Raw genomic sequence first — 25,725 nt, 5'->3', positions numbered from 1 at the left:
CCGCTGAAAGAGGCGGTCATTAAACTGCTTCTTAAAAAAACATCTTTGGACCCTGCCAATATGGCCAACTATCACTCAGTCTCAAATCTACCATTCTTGGGCAAGGTGATTAAGCGGGTGGTTGCTGAACAACTCCAGGCACGCCTGGAGGATGCGGACCATCTGGATCCCTTCCAGTCGGGATTCAGGCCTCACCATGGGACTGAAACTGCCTTGGTCACGCTGGTTGATGATCTCCGGCAGGCTAGGGCCAAAGGTGAGAGCTGTTTCCTAGTTCTGCTGGATCTCTCAGCGGCCTTTGACACCAACGACAACAACAACAACAACAACAATAATAATTTATTTGTACCCCGCCCATCTGGCTTGGTTTCCCCAGCGACTCTGGGCGGATTCCATAGAAACCAAAAATATCACACATTAAAAACTTCCCTGAACAGGGCTGCCTTAAGATGTCTTCTGAATGTCAGGTAGTTGTTTATCGCTTTGACATCTGATGGGAGGGCGTTCCACAGGGCGGGCGCCACTACCGAGAAGGCCCTCTGCCTGGTTCCCTGTAGCTTTGTTTCTCGCAATGAGGGAACCGCCAGAAGGCCCTCGGCGCTGGACCTCAGCGTCTGGGCAGAACGATGGGGGTGGAGACGCTCCTTCAGATATACTGGGCCAAGGCCATTTAGGGCTTTAAAGATCAGCACCAGCACTTTGAATTGTGCTCGGAAACATACTGGGAGCCAATGTAGGTCTTTCAAGACCGGTGTTATGTGGTCTCGGCGGCCGTCACCAGTCTAGCTGCCGCAGTCTGGATTAGCTGTAGTTTCCGAGTCACCTTCAAAGGTAGCCCTAAGTAGAGCCCAGACACTGAGATCCAGGGCTGAGGGCCTTCTGGCGGTTCCCTCATTACAAGAACAGAACAGAACAGACATGAACAGAACAGGCTGAAATTGGAATTGAAATCTGACTGAGTTGCTCCAGCCACTCTGGGCAGCTTCCAACAAATTAAAACACAGTAAGACATCAAACATTAAAAACTTCCCTATACAGGGCTGCTTTCAGATGTCTTATAAAAGTCAGATAGATGTTTATTTATTTGACATCTGATGGGAGGGCGTTCCACAGGGTACAGCCAACAAGAAGGCCCTCTGCCTGGTTCCCTGTAACTTTACTTCTATTGGCAAACATTTCTACAGATTCCCAGAATGTTGGATGTCCCTTAGTGCAGAGAGTATTTCCCCCCATTCCATATCCCGCCAGGGAAAGAAGAAAAGCATTTTGCTAGTGTTCAAAGCTGTCCAGTTTATTAAGGAACAGTAACCCACTTCCTCAGTTGCATGAAGTTGGTGAAATATTTGCAGTATAAATATGTATTGCCCCAAAAGTCCACGAAATGTGATTGGTTCAATCTGTGCAAAGCTGAATAAGCATAGTGACTATGTCAGCAATCACTAGTAACAGCACAGAGTTGGTGGTGCTTGTGTATTTAAATGAATATCCTGCTTAATCTTACCAAAACAACAACCCGAGGCACCTGAAAAAATACAAATGGAAAAAAATAATACTGCAAATCTATTCAGAACAAGTAAACAAACTCAGCCAGGCTTATTGCAAGAATTCAAAACAATAACTAATAAAACTCCAGGTGGTTGCCAACAGTGCCAAGAAGACCACCAGCTACACTCACTTGACACCAGCTGCAAGTTAGAAAAGCTAAACGAATAGGGTCAAACTTGCTGACAAACTCCAGTTCTGACAATATTGTATTTAGCTGTGGTTCTTCATTGCAAGGGGTGGGCCTAGATGACCCTTGGAGGTACCTTCCACCTCCACAGTTCTGTGATTGCATAAGTTAATTATGCTGCCACTCAAGCTTTTCCAGCTACTAGAAAAAAGAAGCTGCTTCCTGCTCTTTGCATCCTGCACAACCAGTTTTTTGTATGTGTTTATTTTCCATCTCCAAATTTTTCATTGAAGTGCAGAGCAAACACTTGTATTAAAAGCATGTGCAAAGTCCTTGGTGCGAATTGCCTGGAGAAAGATTAAGCACTGTAATTTTGGATTCAGTCTTGTTGCTTCATGGAGAGAAAAACTTTCTTTGTTTTTACCCTTGTTCAATCTCTTGCAGACCTGGGCCCATTACCTTGCAAGCCCCTTCAGAAGCAAATCGACGGCTCTGGATGGAGGCCATGGATGGTAAAGAGCCAGTAAGTATTAAAAATGCTGCCCCCAGTTGTGTGTTTTGATGGAGTTTCCACTGCCACAGGGGTGGGGATGTAATCCAGATGTTGGACCACCTCTGACAACTGGCTGTGCTGACTGCTGGGAGGCGGACTGCAACAAACTCTGGAGGGCCACAGCTTAGCTATTCCCCACCTCCCCTTTTTAAGTTAACTTGCATGATGTTTTTTAAGTAACGATGTTTCAGTGAGAAGCGTTTTAGCTGGTTTCAAAAAGCGAAATAATGACTCTCCTTTTTCAAAACTTTCAAACATTTGTTTGACCATTCCCAGGGGCAGCCTTTGAAAACGTTCAAACTCGACTTTGGCAAAGTTTTTAGGGATAGCCTCTTGAATTGTTCATTTCTCCATTACGTTTGACGTTGCAGGAGGAAGAGGCTGAGTGTGGCGACATGATTGGAGTTAATAAAGCTAGGCCTGGGATGGAGAAAGGGGATAGAAAAAAATCTTTCTCCATCTCTTATAGAACTCATGGACATCCAGTGAAGGTGAATGTTGAAAGATTCACGGCATAGAAAAGGGTCCTTAGTCATGCAGCGCATAGTTAAACTGTGGAACTCCTTCCTGCAGGAGATAGTGATGGCCCCCAATCTGGATGGCTTTAAAAGTGTCGGCATTAGACAAATGCACGTAGGAGACGGATATTGATGGCTACTAACTGTGGTAGCTATTCTCTCCCTCCATTTCTGAATACCAGTTTTTGGAAGCCACAGGAGGGGGGGGAGGAGTGTGCTCTTGCACCCAGGTCCTGCTAGTGGGTTTCCTATTGGAGCATTTTGTTGGCGCCTGTGAGAACAGGATGCTGGACTAGATGGGCCAATGGGCAGCAGGACTCTCCTTATATTCTTATGATAAATGTGCACTTCCATAAACTTGGCATTAATAAAGCTGCAGTCTGAATGATTTGCAGTATGTTTATTTTTAAAAAAAGGATTTTATTTTATAATGTTAAAGGATTTTTTAAAAGTAAAAGTGTTGTGACTTTTTGATAGTCTCAGTTCCTTGCAATTTCACCTCCTCTTACTTCAGGGGTGGATAACCTTTGACCCCCCCCCCCAATCAGCTGCACATAGCATGGTCACCACTGGCAAGAGATTATGGGAGCTGCAGTCCAGCAGTATTGGGAGGGCCACGCCACAGGATAGCCACCCCTGCCCTAACCATGTGAGCATTTTGTTTCCCTGCAATCTGGAAAAAGTCCACTCCCTGTGGGGATTGTTCCTGGGTTTGTTTAGCTTCCCTGAAATAGCCTGCATGTGACCAGATACCAAACCCTGAACCCTAAGCTATTGAAACCTCTGCCGTCATGGAGATGGGAAGGCGGCTGTAGGAAACGACACCAGCTGGAAGGTAGAGGTGACTCCCCATGGCTTTCATGCAATGTCCCCATCAGCAGCTCTTGGGAGAACTTTGCAAACAGTGTGTGATTTTTTAATATTGCAGTACGTTGCACATGATTGACTTGTGCAATTTCAACCTTACACAGTTGAAAGCCAGCCATTTGAAACCTCACAAATAAATTGCGCATAAGATAGAGAGCTTTAAAGCTCCTTTTGCACCAGGTTTCCCCTTTTAAGCTCTGTGCCTTTCTTTCTGGGCTCTGGGATGTTGTTGCAAGAACTCGGATGGCACTGTGAAATCTTACGGGAGCCTCCCAGAAGCTAGTAAGAAAGACAGAGATCTTTTGAGCTCTTGCCTTCTTTGCTTAGTGGGGCCAAGGCTTGCCTAGTGCCTGACTCCGGAAAGGTAAAGATGCTCATGCAGGGGCTGTTCCAAGGGGGCAGTTCAAGCGTATGTTTTTTTGCTTATGTGCACCATCTCTGGAACATGTCCCCTGTGCAAGAGGTGATTATACTGTCTTATATCCTGTCTTTCAGTCAATTTGATTCTTCAAGGGTCAACATGTTTGCCATCTTTTTAATTTACTTTTGCTTTTATTTAGATCTACCACAGTCCCATCACAAAGCAGGAAGAAAGTAAGTAGCTCCCATTTTGGTCTATGACTCAGGTAGATCCCAGATAACCCCTATATAAGTGCACACACTTTTGCCAGCCATTTGTGCTTTTCAAAAGCATGCATAAGGTGTGTGTGTGTGTGTGTGTGTGTGTGTGTGTGTGTGTGTTGCTTTGGAAGAGCAGGCAAAATGTTCTGGATGCAGGTATCTTGGCACTTAGCTTGCTTGACCCTTTCCATGGTGGCAGATGTATCTTCCTCATAGTCTTAAAAATCCTTGGTGTAGAATCATGGAATGGTAGAGTTGGAAGGAACCCAAAGGGCCATCCAGTCTAACCCCCAACAGTGAAGGAATCACAACTCGTAACAGTGTCCACCTCCCTTCAGTTACGATGAAACAGCACTATGTGATGTTTATACTGCAGCCAGGCAAAGGGAGGCTGAGGAGAATATGGGCTGTAAGTGGCCACCCACCCACCTCAGATAGGATATTTCAGAGTTGGGGAGAAGGTTCAGAAAAGGGCAACCCACATGTTCAAGGGGATGGAGCGACTCCCTTATGAAGAAAGGTTGCATCGTTTGGAAACTTTAAGTTTCCAGGAAAGGCGACCAAGAGGCGCCATGATGGAAGGTTATGAAATTATGCATGGCCTGGAGAAAGCGGACATAGAAAAGTTTTCCATCCATATTAGGGCCACATAAAAGAAAACCCTTCTTCACACAGCACACAGCACAGCAAAGAGGATTGGACAAATTCATGGCTGCTATCCATGATGGCTCTACTTCTGAATGCCAGTTGCCAGAAACCACAGGGAGGGAGAGTGTTATTGTGCTCTCGAATCATGCTTGAGAGTTTCCCAGAGGCATTGGTTTTGCCACTGTCCATCACACAGGCCAGGTCAACCCCCTGTGAGGTAAAGAAATCTCACAGGGTGGCGGTTTTATTGCCTGTAGACCTGTCATTGCACAACACCAGTGATGGAGGTGAGTAATCCTTGCTCACCCTACCTTCGTCCCTCGGGATGGGGCACAGATTGGAAGGGGAACGAGCATATCCATATCTCAAACCCCTTTGCCTATAGAGTCTGCCCCCACCGCCATACCTCCCTCGCCCCTCCACAATAGTAATTCCAAGCCCCACGCTTGCCTCCTTTGATAGCATTGATGTTATTCTTTCCCAGCTTACTATTCTACTTATAATATCAACAGCTCAATACACACAAAATAATCAAATAAGATGGGCCGACTAGACATCAGGTAGTTATCTGGTTATCTACAGGACTACTACATTATTTGACAACCTTCTATTGCAGTTTTAACTAACTAACTAACTAGCTAATTAACTGATTTAAATTAAACCACAAAACAACTCGCAGACTAAACAAAGCTACCATGTAACATACATTTGAAGGTGGGGGACCACTTAACTAAACAAAAACAACAATTAAACACCTAACTATAGGCTGATAGAACTTAGGTGTGACTATAACACAATAACACTTACCATAAACTGCCCCCCAAAAACTGAAGCGAACAACAAAAAAGAAAAAGAAAAGATTCCTTCCACCCTTAATGTCCGACCAGGATCCCACATGAGGTGTTATTTGTGGCCAGCTAAGAAGGTGGTATTTCTTTCTATCCTCTGAGCTTAAAAGCTGAGGCAGGGGAAGGTTGGCTGATTCTCTCCGCCATGTTTCTATGTTTTCAGCAGCTCTGGGCCCTGGAAAGATTCCTGTGGCATCAGGGGCCAGCTCAGGTCTGTTCAAACAACCTGAAAAACTGGACGGCATCAGGGAACAAGCAAAAGGAGTGGGGAGCTGATTGTAAATGCCCTATTCAATTTGACTATCATGCCCGATGGTCTCAGGGGGGCCCGCCCCCTGCTGTTGAGACGGCACTTAAAGTATCAAGGAAGATGCATCTCTTTGCATCAAAGTCCTCAGATTTCCCCCCACAGCCGGTGTTCTTGGGGGTCGTGAGATGGTACTTCCAGAGGGGAAAGATACCTCTGCCACACCGTCTCCCTCCACTGCCAAGCCAGAAACTGCTAGCACCAGAGCCTCCGCCTCCTGGCAGCCCCCAGCTGCCACCTGGATTGATTCTGTCTTGGGTGCCGTGGACCCAGAGGGTTCAGGTTGGCCTCATCCAAGCCCCAGCTGCCACCTGGGGGACGGATGTCGACTCTCCCCCTAAATAGAGGGCCCTTACCCCCTCAGGGCCTCAATCTCACCTAAGTTCTATTGGTTACCTCTTCTGCTGTGGCTTGTCACCAGCTCCCGGTTCCTCATGGTGTCTTGAGAGGGGAATTCCTTCCCAACTTCCTTAACTGCTTTACATTTGAGCCATCTGCAAAGCCAAATATCTCGGCCCAGGCTCTGTGCCAACATTTAACCAAGCCGTTTCATTTAGAAGTACTGCAGGTATGTAGCAGTATTTAAGTTCACAAGCAGGTGTTTTCAAAACAGCTTCTTCAGCATCAACAATAACAGTCCTCTACCTCCTTCTGTCCATCTAAATACAGGAGGTCAGTGTCTGAGTCAGGATCAACCTTAGAGCTGCAAGTCTTTAAGTAAAACAAAAAGATAACAGGAAGATAAGGCAGTAGATGCCAAAAGCTGAAAGCCAGGGCGGTGACTGCTAGGATGCTCAACTGATTTACAACTCTGGCTTCAATTTCTCTAATGTAAGAATCTCTGGCTGCCACACACAGAAACATGCACTACCTTTGATAAAAGGAAGAATTAGAAAGAAACTAAAAGAAATAGGAGCCCCCCTAACACATAATTGAAGGGAGCTCTAACAAGCGCGTCTCACCAGATAAGACTTGTATCACCTGAACCTGCACTGTGTTCAGTTTCAAATAGATGCCCATTGCTGCTCTCTACTGGGTGTGCTGCATATTGCAGCTACTGACTTTGTAGAATCGAATGCATTTAAAAAGATGCTGTAGGAATTCTTTAATATTACCAGGCATACCTTGATTAGGGTACATTCAGACATGGGGAACGTAGTGTTTGTTCCCCTGCTTATAATTCTAGTCCTTCCGTCCCTCTAACTGTGTCTTTCTGACGGATATACTAGCACCTTGAACAAAACCTCATGTTCACTCCAATGGGTGTGGTGTGACGTAAGACGCTCGGTAATATCATCACACAGCAGATTACAAAAAAGAAATAGGAGAAGAGTTAAGTATGATAGGGATCTGCTACAATAGTAACATAATGAAGTATATATTATTTTAGCTTCAAAGGTAGTAAAGGCCAGATATCCTTGTGCAGGACATCTGAGGAAAGAGAAATGAATCGAATCCTTCATTGTAACATCTGGAAGCCAAAGTTCATGAAGAAGAGTCCTATTTCCCTCCATGTTTCCCTAGCTGTTAATTTCTACATTATATCTGAGCTTTCACATGTAAAAGCCACTGCTGGGAAAGAAATGAGATATACTGCTCATTTCCATGCTGTTTGATTCAAGGAGAAAAAAATCCATTTGCAGTCAACCTAGAAAATCACGGGAGTAAACTGATGATTTTTGGGGGGTGGATGTGCGTAAAAACACACACCAGCACGCAGTACTTTCTGGTTTTTTTATGGGTGAATCATGAGGGGACAACTGTAGGCAAGTGTAGAAAGGTTGTGGGGGAATAGTAGCGTTGTCCAGTGATGTCCCTTGTTGTCTCCCACAACACCCACTGGTGCGAACATGAAATTTTTTGCAAGGTGCTAGTATATGAGTCAAAAAACCACAAAAAGTTGCAGTTCCACAATGCAACAGGTATTGCAGTGTGAGAGGAACATCAGGGGGACAGACACACTAATACTATAACCAGGAAAGGAGGTAATACAACATTCCCCGTGCCTGAATGCGCCCTAATTAAGGCCCTAAAGAGCTTCCATAGGATATTTTTAAATGTGTTTGGGCCTATTTATTATACACCCGATTACAAGAAGAAACCGAGCAGGAATAATACATTAGATGGATCTGCTACCATAGCAACATAATTAAATAATCTTATTTTTAGCTTCCGTAAAAAGACCCCAGCATCAAAAGCCTGACTAAATAGTTTATAGCCATAATTTGCAGGGTGGGGATGGGGTGGTAGTGGGAGGAAACCCACTTAGTGCTAGTAATAACTCCATAGGAATACTCTGATTAAAATGGCCATTCCATTTTACATAACAATATATCATAATTACTAATCTTAAACATCTGCTCATGTCCTTCCCTAACATTGGAATCCCATAAATAGAATCATAGAATTGTAGAGCTGGAAGGGAGCTGAAGTCCAGCCCCTGGCAATTCTCAGAAGTAAGCCCTGCTGAGCCCAGTAGGACTCGCTGCCAGGAAAATGTGCACAGGATTGCAGCCGAAATATAATCAAATGAGTCAATATATTCCAGACTTTCTAACCAGTTTCTTAAATTTGGGGCCTCTATTGACTCTTGGGGATGTGGAACCTCAGACTTGGGGGCCAAATGTGGCCCTCCAGATGTCTCTGCCCCTAGGGACTGTCCTCAGATCGCTACCTCTCCTCTCCCCAGGCCATTCCCCCCCTCTCCTTCTTGGTTTGCCACTGCTGATATTTTTGAATGGATGAATTTGCCACTCTATCACTGGCAGCAGCTCTCCAAGATTAGGAGATTACTTGGGGATTATTATAATTAAAGTTATTAGTCACTTTTTTGCCACAGGCACCTCAAAGCGACTTACAGAAAAAGAGGAAACACATACATATATTAAAATCAAGGGTGGGGTTCTTAAAAACACCCCACAAACTCTGAAAGTTAGCTACAGGCTAAAGGCCTGCTTAAAGAGGATTGTTTTCATCTGGCGCCTGAAGATATGTAATGATGGCTCCAGGCAAGCATCCCTGGTAAGATCATCCCACAAATGGGGAGCCACTGCAGAAAAGGCCCTGTTCTGATGTTGCCACCCTCCAGACCTGTCATGGAGGAGATACATGAAGAAGGTCCTCATATAATGATCACAGGGTCTGGATCAGTTCATATGGAGAGAGGCAGTTGTTGAGGTATTGCAACCCTGAGCCATTTAAGGCTTTACAGGTGAAAACCAGCACTTTAAAATCGGACCCGGAAACTGATTGGCAGCCAGTGCAGTTGGACCAGGATCAGTGCAATATGTCTTGCCCTGGTGAGCAACCCAGCTACTCCAGCTGAAGTTTCTTCACTGTCCTCAAGGGCAGCCCCACATCTAATGCATTGTAATCTAAGATAGAGCTTGCTGGAGCATAGACAACTGAGATGCCACTGGAGACAGAATCTGGGACTTTTGGTTTGCAAGGCAGATGCTCTAGTGTTGTGTTGTGGCCTCCCGCCAGGGCCAGCTGGAAAAGGTGGTGACAACAAGGATCTTTCTCAGCCCTACCTAGAGATGCCTGGGATTGAACCTGGGACCTTTAGCAGATATAACATGCACTGTACTACTCTGTGTAAAGCCTTCTGGGTCAGGCTGAACTAGCTCTTACCATTCCTTCCTGGCTGTAGACCACTGGTGCCTTGTCACACCATCAAGATGTGCAAGGAATTGTTGGCCATATTATAAGAAATCAATTTTTTAATGCAGCAGCATGTACACTTCGGAACTCCCTGCTTGTTGACACCAGGCAGGCACTTTCACTGTACTCTTTTCAGCACCATTCTTCTTTAGACGAGCCTACGCAGATATGTAGAATGTTGATGTGTGCTTTAATCTTTTTTAAAGCTTATCGTTGATTCTAATTATAGTCGTACCTTGGATCCCAAATGCCCTGGAAGTTGGACGTTTTGGCTCCCGAACACTGCATACCTGGAAGTGATTGTTCCGGTTTGCGAACGTTCTTTTGGAACCCTAACGTCCGACAAAGCTTCCGTGGCTTCCTGCAGGAGCTTCCTGCAGCCAATCAGAAGCTGCGATTTGGTTTTCGAATATTTTGGAAGTCGAACGGACTTCCGGAACGGATTCCGTTCAACTTCCAAGGTACGACTGTATTATTTGAATGTTTTAAGCAGCTGCTTTCCCCCCTGATAATTCTATTGTTTTCTTTTTTATGTGTAAAATGCTTTGAGGCTTTCCTTTACAACCATGCGGTATAGTATAAATTTTATGGAATAAATAAAAGAAAGACTACGCTTGTTCCTGTAACAGAATGAACTTTGACTTGTCCCTGCCTGCTCTTCCTCTCTGAACCTACAGGCAGGTAATCTCCTGTTGCCTTTTGTATTTTACAGTGGAGCTGAACGAGGTTGGCTTCAGATTTGTCAGGAGATGCATCAACGCCGTAGAGACAAAAGGTGAGTGCCGCAGACATTGCATCTGGATGCTTCCCTCTTATATAGTTGTTGTTGTTGTTTAGTCGTTTAGTCGTGTCCAACTCTTTGTGACCCCATGGACCAGAGCACGCCAGGCACTTCTGTCCTCCACTGCCTCCCGCAGTTTGATCAAACTCATGCTAGTAGCTTCAAGAACACCACCCAACCATCTCATTCTCTGTCGTCCCCTTCTCCTTGTGCCCTCCATCTTTCCCAACATCAGGGTCTTTTCCAGGGAGTCTTCTCTTCTCATGAGGTGGCCAAAGTATTGGAGCCTCAGCTTCACGATCTGTCCTTCCAGTGAGCGCTCAGGGCTGATTTCCTTCAGAATGGAGAGGTTTGATCTTCTTGCAGTCCATGGGACTCTCAGGAGTCTCCTCCAGCACCATAATTCAAAAGCATCAATTCTTCGGCGATCAGCCTTCTTTATGGTCCAGCTCTCACTTCCATACATCACTACTGGGAAAACCATGGCTTTTACTATACGTACCTTTGTTGGCAAGGTGATGTCTCTGCTTTTTAAGATGTTGTCTAGGTTTGCCAACGCCTTTCTCCAAAGTATAGTATGATTGCATTTTTCAAGGGGTGTGTGTGTGGATTCAGGGGTTCTGCATACACATGAAAATCATGCATAGCCATATCCTTGGAGGCAACCCCATGGCTAGCAACTGAGGGGGTGGGAAAGAGAGAATCTCCCATATTTCCGTAGCCCACATGCCCAAGCAAGGCAGAGAGTTTGAAAGCTCTTTTGTTTGATAAACAACAGAACAATTGAAATCTCTCCCCTACTACTTGAGCTTGTGATCCAACCCATTCAAGGTTATGATGACCCCATGGTGCCTTTTCTCCATACAGCTGCCCATATGAAAATAGCCAGACATTGCAAAACTGGTGTTGGGTTTGACATCAATTCTTGGTTATACCAGAGTCTGGTCAGTAGCATTGGCTGAAATATTAACATGTCAGGTCAGAGTGGCAAAGGGCAAACACAGCCCCTACTCCTTTTGTAACATCAGGCAAATGTTTCTGAATGCATAAATTGTTCAGACTGTGGCAGGAATCCACCCAACACTCATGGGAAAACGTGGTGCAAGCTTTTAGAGTAACCAAACAAAATCTTGTTGCAAAGTATGAAAAAAGTCTGTAATTATATCAGGACAAGTTGTTCGTTGTTTACTGTTGCAACAGTTGTTTTCCGAAAAGGTATCTTCTGTTCCATGAAAAATAAATAAAAACATTATGAAAAGAAGAAGCTCTTCTCTGGCCAGGTCAGTCGATCGGGCACAAAATGACTTTAAGTTCTCTGCCTTGCTTGTGAGGGCAAGGCCCACTCAGTGTGCCAACTCTGGAAGTCCTGTGGAACTCTCTGCCACTCGAGATTCAGCAGGCGCATTCTGTGCCAACTTTTAAACACTGACTGAAAACTTCTCTATTCCACCAGGCCTATGCAGGCAATTAAGAGTACACCCCCCACAATGTTTGTGTTTTTAATTATTTTGCTTTTAACTTGCTTCTTAAAAGTAATGTGATTTTACTGTATGTTTTCATAGTGTGATATGATACAGTGGCATATAAATATTTCTATAAATAAATAAAAATACTAGAGATGCTTATGCAAGATCTCGTGGGAACTCTGATGGCCCTGCGAGATCTCGTGAGAGCATCCCAGTGCTGGTGCAGTGAGTGGGCCTTGCCTCTCTGCGCCCTGCTAGCTGCAGAACTTAAAAGCTATTTTCATGCCTGGAAACCCAAAGTAGACCTGGTACAAAACAAGCTTTTAAGTTCTCTGCCTTGCCTGGATTTATCATGCACAACCAGTCTGCAAGAAACCCGTGCAAGATAAATGCACGCAAGATGCGATCACACTCTACTGCAATTTCTGCAGACAGTAACTCCAGTTTCTGTAATTTATGCAGGCTGCAATCCTAAATCCACTTATTTGGAAGTAAGCACCATTGAACTCAATGACACTTATTTCTAAGTAGATATGTACAGGATTGCACAGCTGGCGGTCTAAAAGCACTTGAAGAAAGAGAGTGGTGAAGTCCAACTTGCAGACATGCTTGCAATGTGAATAGCAGAGGCTGGTGTGTGTTTTTTAAAATATAAAGAGAAGTTGGAATGTTACTAGCAAAAGTGACCTAATATGCAGTCTTAGAATTCGTTTTTGGAGGGGTGGGAAATAGACACGCTTCTTAATCGCTTGGAGAAAATTCAAGGCAGCTTAATGACCCAAAGTGACACAATAAAAAGTTGGGCCCAGTATTATTTTAGTTTTAGAGATCTTTATCATAAAAGTGCCATTAAAATAAATGGTGTCTGTTTCGCTCAGTGCTCGAGATGAAATCTTAGACAATCAGACTCTTTTGAAGGGCTGGCAGGCAACAGCTGAGCAAATTTAATGGGAGCTTTCCTGAAATACTGGCCTGCTTCAAATGTTGCCATTCTTTCTTTAAACATCTTAGTGGGTTCTGTCTGGGATATTTCCTTTCATGCTGCATCCTGGAGAAAGCAAGTTTCCAAGCGTACGTGGCGAAGGTGGGCTCTGTTGTTTCCAGGAATCTCCCCTTAAGGGGCATCATGCTCCCCCTACACCAAGGAAACCACCCTACAGATTTCTGCTTTTCTGCATCTGAAGAAGAAAAGTGGATTTCTTAGCACAAATTCTTGTTCTTAGGAAAATGAAGAAGCGTTCTCGGTGCTCATGAGTATCAGACTAGCCTTGTAGACTAAGAGAGCCAGAGTGGTGATGTGTTTAGAGTGTCAGACTAGGACCTAGAAGATATGAGGGGTTGAATCCCCACTTGGCCATGAAGTTCACTGTGTATGACCTTGGGGGCCAGTCACTGTCTCTCAGCCTAACCTACCTCATAGGGTTGTGGTGAGGATAAGAAGAGAAGGAGAACATGCCACCTTGAGCTACTTGGAGGAAAAGTGGAATATAAATGTAATAAATAAGTAGAATGTATAACCAAATGCAAATGTGTGAGGTCCTTGGGGAGACACTTAGTAACCTGCAGCAGGGGTGGACTTGGCTGATGTCGCTGGTACTTGTCTTCTGCTCTCACAGCTTGGTCTGGGTGAAGAGTGAAAGACCCCCTTGTTGGAGGAGGAGTTAGAAAGTTGGCCCTGCCTCCTCTTCCTTGAAGAGGATGAGAGGCAACCCTGAAGGATGTGATTTGTCCTCCTGCCTATCCCAAGAATATGGCCAAGTGAGGATTCAAACACTGGTCTCTTCAAGTTCCTAGTCCTCATTTAATCCCCACAACAACCCTGTGAGGGTAGGTTAGGCTGAGGATAGGTGACTGGTAAAGGTCACCCAATGAGCTTCTATACCATACCAGGCTCTTAAATTAATTTGTGACAGTTTTCAGTTTGTTTACTGAGTAGCCAGGAATCAAATTTTCCACATTGTTCCCAAACCAACTACATAGAGCAGTGGCTCTCAGCTGGTGGTCTGCAGACTCCAGGGAGTCCACATAACATACCTAGAGCAGGTATAGGCAAACTCGGCCCTCCAGATGGTTTGGGACTACAACTCCCATGATCCCTAGCTAACAAGACCAGTGGTCAGGGATGAGGAATTGTAGTCCCAAAACATCTGGAGGGCTGAGTTTGCCTATGCCTGAAGAGGGTCCGTGGCACGACTTGCATAGCAAAAACTACTACAGAAATATCAAAATTTTCAAACTTGGGGGGTCCATAGCTTGCCTTTTGAAAAACGGAGTCCACAGTACTTAGCTGATTCTGAACAACTGACACAGAGGATTTAAAATTTTATTTTTAAACAGTTCCTTCACCATATATGTATTATACCACACATTGGTTCCTGGACTATACTCAAAGCTCGCAGGAAATGCCTGCTGAGCAATATTATTTATGGAGCCTCCTTGGGGAAAGTGTGGTGGACTGAAATAATCTTTAAAGAAGACTCTGGACTTGGTTCCATCCTGGTTCCTGCTTTTCCAGGCTCAGGGCAAGGATTCCCTCTATGTTACAGCTGTCTCGACCACCTGAAAAACAATTGCTGAATTTTCAGTGAGTGCACGAGATGGCGCCATTGAGCTTTGAGTGCCATTGAGTGCCTCCTAAGTCTGATCTGCCAGGGCTTCAGGAGTAATGGTGTTTTCTCTCCCCCTCCCCTCTGTTCAGGTATTACAGTTGAAGGCGTCTATCGAACTGTTGGGAGCAACATCCAGGTGCAGAAGCTCCTGAATGCCTTCTTTGGTAAGAAACAACGGTTCGTTGCCAACTGGGTTTTATTTCTGTGGAATCATGGGGATTCTGATTTGCAATTTACTAAATCAAACCGAGTTTCCCCATAAAACCATGAGATTGGTTTATATGTGTTCTTTTGCAATGGACCAAATTTTATCAATCTGTTCAGGAGATATGTTCCCCTTCCCCAATTCTTGGCTCTTATGATCCTAGCAGAAGCTATACGGTTAAACACTATCTGCCGATCATATTCTGGAATATCATCTTTTAGATAACCAAGTAGAATTATTTTAGCTTTCAAGGGAATACGATATCCTGACATATCAGAGATATCAGCTTGAACGGATTTCCAGAATATTTCTATTTGAGTTACAGTTCCAAAAGATGTGTATATAACCTGCTTTATTTGATCCACATCTCCCTAACCTGTATATTAAAATTTATAATATCTAACTTTAATTGAGTCTACATCTCCTGTATCGGACAGGCTGTGCCACAGAATCATAGAATTGTAGAGTTAGAACAGACCTTGAGGCACATCTAGTCCGATGCGGGAATCTAAACTGAAGCATCCATGGCAGGTTGCCATCCAACCTCTGCTTAAAAATCTCCAGTGAAGAAGAGTCCACCACCTTCCAAGGGAGTCTATTCCACTGTCAAACAGCTCTTACCCTTAGGAAGTTCTTCCTGATGTTTAGTTGGAATCTCCTTTCTTGTAACTTGAAGCCATTGGTTCGGATCCTAGCCTTCCGGAGCAGGAGAAAGCAAGCTTGCTCCATCTTCCATGGGACAGCCCTTTAGATATTTGAAGATGGCTATCATAGCTCCTCTCAGTCTCTTTTCTTCCCGGCTTCCCCCCTCTGCACATGTTCCAGCCTGTCAAGTATCATTTTTTTTTTATCATACTTTTATTGTGCTAGCTAAAGGCTATGACACCATCCTTAACATCAGCAGACACTAAATATACTGTAAAACCACAACCAAAACTGGCAAAAACCTTGTTACAGGGACAGTTAAAACAGAGAGGAGTTGCCTATGGATCGTGTAAGTTAGATCCCTGATTCCCCTTTACAATTAATGGCTAATTCATCCAAATTCATCACCCTAATCTCCTTAGCTGCCAGAGCATAGAGAGCAACATTCTGCAGCCACTTCTTTCTCTCTGCCATAGTTAGGTTGATTTCCTGCGCAAACAAAGGTTTCATAAATTGATTTGTTGGTTCTGCACAAAGCTAGCATTGTGTTGTAGATAATGAGATATATATTCCACATACAGTTGCCTGCAAAATCAGAGTCTTCCTTCATAAGGGACCTTATTATATTGTCCATCCAGGGCCACTGTAAGCACTGCCTGGAAGCGCAGCTCTGTGAAGGCCACTCTTAGCGAGGTGGACAGAATTGTGCCGTTTTAATAAGTGGATACTGTGGCAAACATTTGGAGGAAATAATTTACTGCAAGTCTCTCCCCGCTTCGTTCCAATAGAGCCAGTTCCTTATATGTCTCTTGTCCCTGCTCAAAGACGCTTGCAGCTCCTGTAAGTGGCAGTGGGCTAGGCAGTGCTGGATACCACCTTCCCAGCAGTTAGTATGTTCCAGTTCTTTATAACACAGTCTCTCATCTAGTAGGAGCTCAGTCTTTTCAAATAGTTTAGGCAGACGTAATCAGCTCTAGCCCTCATTGCAGTCATGCCAAGTTCCGATTCAGCTTGTCAGTATCCTACTCCAGGTGTGGTCTGACCATGGTAGAATAGAGCAATACTATGACTTCCCTTGATCTGGATATTATTATTATTATTATTATTATTATTATTATTATTATTATCAATACCCCACCCATCTGGTTGGGTTTCCCCAGCCAGTCTGGGCGGCATCCAACAAAAGATTAAAAATACATTAACACATCAGTCATTAAAAACTTCCCCAAACAGGGCTGCCTTCAGATGTCTTCAGATGTCAACTAGACTTCTGTTGATGCAGCCTAGAATAGCATTAGCTCTTTTTTGTTGCTGCATCACACTGTTGACTCACATTAAGCTTGTGGTCTACTAAAACCCCTAGATTCTTTCACATGCCCTTCTGCCAAGACAGGTATTCCCATCTTACATTTGTGCAGCTGGTTAATTCTGCCTAAGTGCAGAATCTTCCCTTTGTTCCTGTTGAAATTCACTGTGTTATTTTGGGCCCAGTTCTCCAATCTGTTAAGGTTACCTTGAATCTTGTATCATCCCATATGAACCCGCCTGGGTTTTGAGATCTTCAGGGGAGGCCCTTCTGTCAGTCTGGCCACCCTCACAGGCCTTCTTGGTGGGGGAACAGGAGAGGGCCTTATCAGTGGCTGCTCCCAAGTGTAGTTCAGCAATGGAAAAATAAATCATCTGAGGCCAGTGAAGTTAACTCTTTATTCAATGAAACAATCCACAGCTCCAGCCCGGTGGTCTCAGCAATTCTTTCTAGCAGGTCTTGCCCCGATGAAGCGTTTGCAAGGGCTGAAGGTCCCTGCCTTCCCAGTGCCCACTAGGACTTCTCCTCTCCAGAGTCTTTCCCATGCAGTCTTAGGCTGTGTCTTCACACAACCACTCTCTGCTCTGTCTGTTTCGTTTGTCTGTGAGTTTTAGGAAACCAGGGGTGGGGGTGGGGGTTGGTTACAGCAGGAGGGAGTGACTCCCTTGCTTCTTCAGCAGCCAGCCTCTCTCTCTCCTGGATCCATTCCTCTCCAGCCCCTGCTTCTGCCTCGGAATATGAACTGTTCTCTGCTGCAGCATCCCCCTGCTCACCAAACCCTGTTGCCTCTTCTGCTTCTGACACCTCCTCCAAGTCTGCTCCTTCTCCCTCTGACTACTCATCACTGTCCCACCACCAATCCCCTGGCTCTGAGCCTTCTACCCCTGGGGGTTCCCTAGCAGGTTCCCCGGCTAGTGCCTCCTACTGCTTTTCTGCATCCAGCCAGTCCATGACAGAGAGGGCTTGCCCAATAAGGATTGTAGGAAGGAGGGCTTGACATTATATCTTCACATTGTACTCTGAACTTGGCTACCATGGTGGTTTAAGGATGATTTTCATATTGTTGTAATTTTCTGTTGCTTGTGGTATAGCAGTTAGAATGTCTGACTAGAACCTGGGAAAGACCATGGTTCAAATCCTCCCACTCAGCCATGAAACTCCCTGCGTATGACCCTGGTGGCCAGTCATTGCCTCTCAGCCTAACCTACCTCACTAGGTTGTTGTGGAGAAGGGGAGAGCCATGTATGTTACCTTGAGCTCCTTGGAGAAAAAGGTGGGATGCAAATGCAACAAATAAGTTAATAAATAAGGGGCCTTGATGCACAAGAGAACTGGGTTTTTACAGCATCTCTTCTCCCTGTTGATCTGCTGGTCAGAGGACTCTTTCGGATCTTGTGTTTCATTGGCATTCCCCAAGACACTACAAATCTTTTCAGTTGTAGGGTGGCTCAATCATAACCTGACCAAGTTTGCAGATTTGGAAAGGGAAGAAAAGAGATTGCTTTGAATTATGCCTGTCTTCACGTTTGGTCTGAATAGCTTCAGAGCGATAAATGTTCAGCCTACAATCTTTGGAACAGAGAGATTGAAAGAGAGAAAGAATGCATTTGGTACCCTACACTTCAGTCCAAAAGGCACTCTAAACACTCAAAGCAAGACTGCCCAAAGCTTAGCCCATCTGACACAGTTCAGGGGTAGGAGGTGCTTCGTGGAGCACCAAAAAAACAACGGAGAAATGCAAAAGGGGGAGTTTGGTCAAGTGCAGAATATTTGAAGAGTTGAAGTACAAATGGGGAGTTGGGGTGGGGATGCAGCTAATGGTTCACAACTGCTGTGGGTTTTGGAAGGAAGGGCAGCTGTAGATTGAGCAAGAGAGTCGATTTTCTTGAGACCAAGGGGAGAAATAAAGCTTGCAGAACGACACAAGGCTTCCCAGCCTGTTGGGAAGAAAGCAGGCCATCAAACCTGATAAAGGCATGTGCACATGGAGAGCAAGATACTGACATTTCGGAAGAGGGTGAAAAAATAAATGGCTGATGGGGCTTTTAGAGAAACTGTAGTTGAAACTGTTGGAATTCAGAGAGCAGCAAGCTTTCAGAAGTCAGAAAATAAGACGGAGGGGCTTTAAATAAGGAAATCTGAAGGTTCTGGATGCAAGCTCAAACCTAAGAGTTCTGCAAGGAAACAATGATGTCTACCAATTTGGATGGCTTTAAAGGAGGATTAGACTAACCCATGGAGGAGAGTGGCTGTTGATGTCTATTTGGGGCAGCAATGCTTCTGAATCCCAGCTGTTGGAAACATAAGGAGAGGAGACTGCTCTTGTGCTCGAAGCCTGCTTGGTGGTTTCCCATTCGGCCACTGTAAGAACAGGATGCTGGATTAGATAGGCCATTGGCCTGATCCAGCTGGCTCTTCTTATGCTCTTACATTACTACATTTCAGAGCAGGAATGGCTTGCAGATAATAGGCTAATGTTTGAAGGTATTCTTTTTTTTTAATGGTAGAAAACCAGTAGCATGTAAAAAAGCAAAAACACAAAAACTATTTGCAGTTTGCACACTCCCTTCACCCCAGGGGAAAAGGGGCAACCAGTTATCAGAATTAGAGCTATGTGGAATGAGTTAAGAGTCAGGTTATTAAAGTTTCAATTTATCGTATTTTTCGCTCTATAAGACGTACCCGACCATAAGATGCACCTAGTTTTTAGAGGAGGAAAACAAGAAAAAAAATATTCTGAATCAAATGTTGTACTAAACTATTTAATAAACAACTGAAGGGTTTCATCAGGATATCCTGAACCTTGAAGATATTTATATCACCCCCACCCCACCCCCCACATATCCAAGGAAGCTGCTAGGTAGGAGATCAGGACAGACAATGTATGGTTAAAAGACAGAACTTGCTACAAGACTGAGCGACAGCTATTAGCTTGGGTGACTTCAAAAGGGGTTTAGACAAGGGGCGCTGCGCAGCTCTCCCTCTCTGCGCAGCGCCTCTCTAGCAAAGCGAGAGGAGAAACGGAGCCTCTTCAGCGATAGCTGCGCAGCCTGCAATCGCTCCATAAAACGCACATACATTTCCCCTTACTTTTTAGGAGGAAAAAAGTGTGTCTCATGGAGCGAAAAATACGGTAAATTAATCTTAAGTGGAGCATGAAGAAAGCCTTTGGGCTAGCTGTCAGGAAACCGTCACCTTGTCAAGAGAGATTGTCACAGACCTCAGCTCACAGGAAAACATGGTCGCTGACACAGCAGTTGACAGCATCCAGATTCTGCCTGCCTTGGAAGACCTAGATGTCCCTCCCTCCCTTGACAAGCTGAGGAACGCCATGGACTCTCCCTTATTGGAGGTTTTTAAGCAGAGGTTGGATGGCCATCTGTCATGGATGCTTGAGTTGAGATTCCTGCATTGCAGGGGGTTGGATTAGATGACCCTCGGAGTCCCTTCCAACACTATGATTCTGTGAACTATCAGGCATGTGGTAAATTCTCAGGATGGGGCAGAATCCCAACAAGAGTGCTGAAATTTCACCTCCTCCCTCATTGTCTACCTGTGTTCTACCATAACCAGCAGTCTCTCCATCGATGCTGAGCTGGACAAGCGTATTGGCAAGGCAGCTCTGGCAATGGCTCACCTCTCCAAAAGGGTATTGGAGAATGTGATGCTAATGACCAATTCCTAGATGAAGGTCTACCAGGCTTGCGTGTTGAGCACGCTGCTTTATGGAAGTGAGTGGAGGGCAACTTACAACCGCCAAGCGCGATGCCTCAACACCTTCCACATGTGCTACGTCAGGAAGATTTTGGGCATCACATGGCAGGATAGAGTCTCAAACAAAGATGCGTTCTCCCAAACCCACATTCCCAGCAGGTTCGCACTCTTGTCTCAGCAATATCTGTGCTGGCTTGGTTACGTCTACAGAATGGAAGATGGCAGGACCCCCAAGGACGTGCTCCATGGGGAGTTGGCTTCAGGCACCAGGCCCATAGGCAGACCAACTCTGTATTACAAAGATGTCTGCAAATGAAGGTGGGCAACATCAACCCTGCTGTGTGGGAGTCCCTTGCAGACAACCGCAGTGCCTGGAGATAGACTGTCAGGTTGTATAACTACAGCAGTGACCAGAGGAGGAATGACCACTGGGATGAGCACAGAGAGAAAAACGCCAGGTTGCATCTGCAGCAGCACAACTGGACGCCTTCATCTGCCCCAGCTGCAACGAAACATGTCTATCCCGTATCAGTCTCTAAAGCCATAGCAGACACTGCAACCTTCCAACAGTTTGACTTTACCCCCAAAAGCGCATTCCTGCATGGTCTCCCGAGACAGACAGATGCCAACAACTAAGGGCAGGACAGCAGGAGGAGGGAGTTTGTGGAAATGTGAATATTTCTAAGAGGATAAAATGTTTTGAAAAATGTCAGTAAGAATGAAAGCATACATAACAATAGATAAATGTACGTTAGACTGGGAATTAATATAATGAAGATGCACGTATCACAACTGTAATAATGGTAGAATCAACAGTAGGAAAACAACAGAGGTTAAGAAGCAGAGGTGGATACATTTACAGAGATTGATGCAGGTTATTTTGATTTACACGCCCAGCAAATAATCTGCTAGAGATTTTGGAAAGTGCCTTGTCTGTCTGCCAGGTCTTTGTGTTTTCGGACACCTTTCCTGGATATCATTGCCCAATTTGACATCCAATGAAGCTGAACATTGTAGGATTCAGGTCAGATACAATTATGTACTTCTTGATGTAGCACATAGGCAAACAGTGGAACTCGCTCCCACGTGGAGCAGTGATGGCTACCAACTTGGACGGCTTTAAAAGAGGATTTGACCAATTCATAGAGGAAAAGGAGGCAATGCTCTTTCTCCAAAGCCAGACTGAATAAAGTGTCTGAATATTAATTGGTGGAAACCATAGGTTGGCAGAGTGCTCTTGTGCTCAGACCCTGGTTGTGGGTCTCCGATTGGGGTCCCCGATTGGTCACTGTGAGAACAGGAGGCTAGACTAGATAGGTCATTGGCCTGGTCCAGTAGCTGGGCTCTTCTGATGCTCTTATGGAACCTCTAGACCCAGAGGCAGTCTATCTGGATTCTTGGGTCAATAGGGACCATTTGGCCACAGTGAGCACAGGAACGTAACCCGGATGGGTTGTTGGCCTGATCCAGCAGGCTCTTACACTGTGAGGAGGGCTTGGGCTTAGAAAAAGTAATCATGGCACCACTCTTTCAAGATCCTAGTGGGTGGCTTTGCATGAAGGCTGGAGGGGACTTAGTCTGCCAACACTTTCCCATTACATCATTCTGGAAGCCAGGTGGTTGTTTGGAGTCAGGGCCAGCTGGCTGCTATGATGGTGTTAATATTGACACTTTCTAAGAAATAAATCTCCCGGCTCCCCGTCACTTTCTGAGCAGGTCCTTTTTATTGCCAATCAGCAAAGTGCCTGCTGATTCCTGTAAGAGCCCTACTTCCTTGGCTGCCCTTTTTTTTTGTTTCAAAACACTTGGCTGTGCTCTCCCTTGCCGTTGTTATATTGGATTCCTGTAGAGTCTTGAGTTGTACAAGGCAGGGTCACACTCTCCGATGATTAATTACATGGGACAAAGTGTGTTTGATGGCTGTTAATAGTCCTCCTGACTTTCCTCTGGGCAAATAGCTCTGTGTGCTTTCTATCGAGAGACCCTGCTGGGGTTTGTTAAATGTGCTTTGGTTTGGTTGTCCAGTTTGCTACTGCTGCTGCTTCTGGCACCATCAATCCCACTTGACACTAACAAAACATAGAGCTGCAATGGATTAGAAATTCTAGGTGCAAATTCTAGTGTGGCCACTGGGAACCCCCAGACTGGATTACTGCAATGCACTTTGTGTAGGACTGCCCTTGGGCCTGTTTCAGAAGCTCCAGCTGGTGCAGAACACTGCAACCAGATTGCTGATGGGAGCTTCTGGCTGAGGGCATGCGACACCAATGTTAAAACAGCTGCACTGCACTGCCCATCTACTACCGAGCCAGGTTGCATTGATTTGCAAAGCCCTGAACAACCTAGGTCCAGGGTAAACTTCACCTGAACCTTATAGTATCCCAACTTGATCACTGAGATCATCTGGAAGAACATCGTTGGTTGTTCGCCAAGTTGGCGAGGCTCATTTGGTGACAGTGAGAAGCCAAGCATTTAGTGTCATGGGCCCAGTCCTGTGGAACTCTCTGCCACTGGAGATTCAGCAGGTACTTTCTGCTTCAACTTTTTAACCACCTGCTGAAAACTTCTATTCCACCAACTGTGTGCAGTATCCAGAGTGGAGTCTCTTTAGGTGACTGAATGGTGTCTTGTATACCTCCTTCCAGAAACTCCTGGTGCCAAATGTATTGATTTCCTTTCCTTTGGACCACATCAGGGGGTCTTGTTGTCTGGGCAGCCCAGGACCTCCATACACACTGCACAGGCTTGCACCCCAGAGAGGTGACTTTGGTGCTGCAAATGCAGCAAAAGCAATACAGGAGGCAGCAGTTACGAGTTAATAAGCTCAACCTGATTGGCATAAGATACAAGCAGAAAGTGTGGCCTCAAATCAACACTGTCTGAACAGTCATACCTGAACTTTGTGAATGATTCCATTGAACAAGCTCTACTGAGCTGACAGCATCAAAGCAAGGTGGAGCTACATCAAAGAGGCAACCTACGACATAGGCAATCAAAGAGAACAACAGATCCACGACTGGTTTGAGGCCGGCATAAAAGACACGGAGCCTTGTTATTGCTGCAAAACACAGTGGACTACCCTGTTGAAAGACGCTTTCTACACTGAGAAAGTGATACCCAGTGGGTTGCCAGACAATGTGCCAACGACTACTTACTAAAGCTGCCTTGGAGCGTTCAACTCACTGCTGACAGCGGCAGCACTCACCAAATATATGAAGGCTTGAACAAAGCCTTTGGACCAACAATCAAGAAAACTCTTCCCTCGTCTTGCAGGAGAGACTGAAGCCAACAACAATGAAGGCAATGAAGTATACATCCTTTCACATTGGGTTACCAGCATTTGTTTTTAACTTCTTTCCTTTTAACTTCTTATGCTTCCGTTGTATGTTTTTATCTTATTTTTACTCTTGTAAACTGCCCTGATATATTATTGTGATACGGTGGGATCTAAATATTTTTTTATAAATAAGTAAGTAAATAAATAAATAACCCAGGGTGGTGGAAGTGGAGAGATGCACCTGTCCTTTGGAGAGCCCCAGGTAGCTCCGCTGCTCACACTTTTGAGCCATTCTTCCCCCCACCCCCAGTGGAAATTTGGGGGTGCCACTTTCTCCATTAAATATAGTATTTTGCCCTTCCACAAAAATGTTTTGGTCGCTTGGATGAATCTCATCACGGGGACCATGTGCTGGATATTCTCTGTGCTTCCCCCTTGGCCTTCTTTCAATACCAAAAAGGATTCCATTTGGGGTTGTCATTGGGAACAATAAAATGAAAATAACAAGGAGAGCAAATTTCAAGTGGAACACCAGGGAAAGGTGGTGTAACACTGTGGTTTTCTCAGACTGTTGAGGCTGAAATGCTTTAATTGCTTCCCTTCACAGAACAAGAAGTTACAAACGGTGGTTTCCTGGTCTGTTTTCTAAACCTTTTATATTTTTTTTGCCTCTTCTCTTTTCCTCTCTCCAGACCCAAAGTGCCCAGGGGATGTGGACTTCCAAAATAGTGACTGGGACATCAAGACAATTACAAGCTCATTGAAGTTCTACCTCAGGTAGGTTCTTCTTTCTCAGTTTCTGCTTTCTAAATATCTGACCTTTATCTAGCTAATCTGCACAGAGTGGGTGGACAGAGGGCATGGAGCTGGTTAAAAACAGCTTTCCTGTGTTTCACTGCACTTGTCTTATCCTGTGAGTACTGCCTTAGATGGCTGCTCCATTTGCCCAATTCTCTCCACTCAAGGTGTCTGTGGAAATCTTTCCCAGCTATGCTCACCTGAAGCTGAGGAAGTGACTGAGGTCCTTCTGCATGCAGAACAGGAGCTCTTCCACTGAGCTGTGTCCCTGTCCATGAAACAAGGAAACTTCAACTCATATCACCAGGGCCTTGGACATAGAGTGGTCTTGATGGAATTTATTGAGATTTTTTAAAACAACAACAACATACAAATTGTTCCAGATTGAGTAGAGCACAGCTGTGCCTCCCTGTTTCCTATGGAACTTATGCACTGCACTCTCTCTTTCTTCCCCCCACCACAGGAATCTCTCTGAACCTGTCATGACGTATAAGCTTCACAAAGAATTGATCTTAGCTGCCAGTAAGTGCCTGGGAGCAGGGTGGTGGTGAGCTGCTATTAAGAGTAGTTTTCTGGAGGGTGTGAGCTCCTTTGCCTGATGAGGACAAGGTTCTATTCTCTGGAATGTTAGATCTGTGCTAAGCGCCTAGGAAGAACCACTTTCTCATGTTCTGTAAAGGAGGTGATAGCACATAGAAAACAGGGACATGTGCCTTCTCTCCCCTCTACAAACCAAGGCAGGTCCTACTACTTACCTCCCAAAATGGATATTTCCTCCTCCTCCCAACTGCCCCCCCCAATTTCTTTTTTGTATTGTGTATGCCTACTAAGGAAGATAATGCAATAAAATTTGAAACAGTAACAGTTCATTGCACATGTATCCAAAATTGGATTAAAACTATTGAGTTTAATTCATCAAAATTGATGGACTTGATCCCGTGTTACCTGCTTTTCAACGTCTAATAGTCAATAGACCTCCGGTGCTTCCCCTGCTGCCCCCTTGACCCTTGCAGTACTACCCACTTTGAGAACCACTGATCTAGGGCAAGAACAGCAAATCTCACTTGAGGACGTCATGGCCAATGTCCCCCCCCCCTTTTAATTGATTGTTCCATGGACAATCAAAGCAGCATGGTTAATTAACTCTGAAACCTTTCAATTAGGTCGACAGTCCAAATTTGCACAGTATTGTATTACTAGGCCCGGACAACAATTTAATTAAATGAG

At 44.9% G+C, this 25,725-nt stretch overlaps 1 protein-coding gene across 3 annotated transcripts in view; it reads left to right on the top strand.

Moving 5' to 3' along the window:
• Window positions 1-25,725, top strand: part of OPHN1 (oligophrenin 1) — a 125,531-nt gene that overhangs the window by 58,566 nt on the left and 41,240 nt on the right. For all 3 annotated transcript variants that reach the window (XM_081178714.1, XM_081178716.1, XM_081178715.1), the window contains 6 exons: window positions 2,117-2,195; window positions 4,171-4,204; window positions 10,410-10,472; window positions 14,643-14,717; window positions 24,393-24,477; window positions 24,962-25,020. In XM_081178714.1, coding sequence (XP_081034840.1) covers window positions 2,117-2,195; window positions 4,171-4,204; window positions 10,410-10,472; window positions 14,643-14,717; window positions 24,393-24,477; window positions 24,962-25,020 — 395 coding nt within the window. The remainder of the gene's footprint in view (window positions 1-2,116; window positions 2,196-4,170; window positions 4,205-10,409; window positions 10,473-14,642; window positions 14,718-24,392; window positions 24,478-24,961; window positions 25,021-25,725) is intronic.

The sequence above is a fragment of the Podarcis bocagei genome (genome assembly GCF_964188305.1).
Source record: "Podarcis bocagei genome assembly, chromosome: Z".
Lineage (NCBI taxonomy): Eukaryota > Metazoa > Chordata > Lepidosauria > Squamata > Lacertidae > Podarcis > Podarcis bocagei.
The sequence above is the reverse complement of the archived record's forward strand: the minus strand, read 5'-3'. Positions and strand labels throughout refer to the sequence as shown.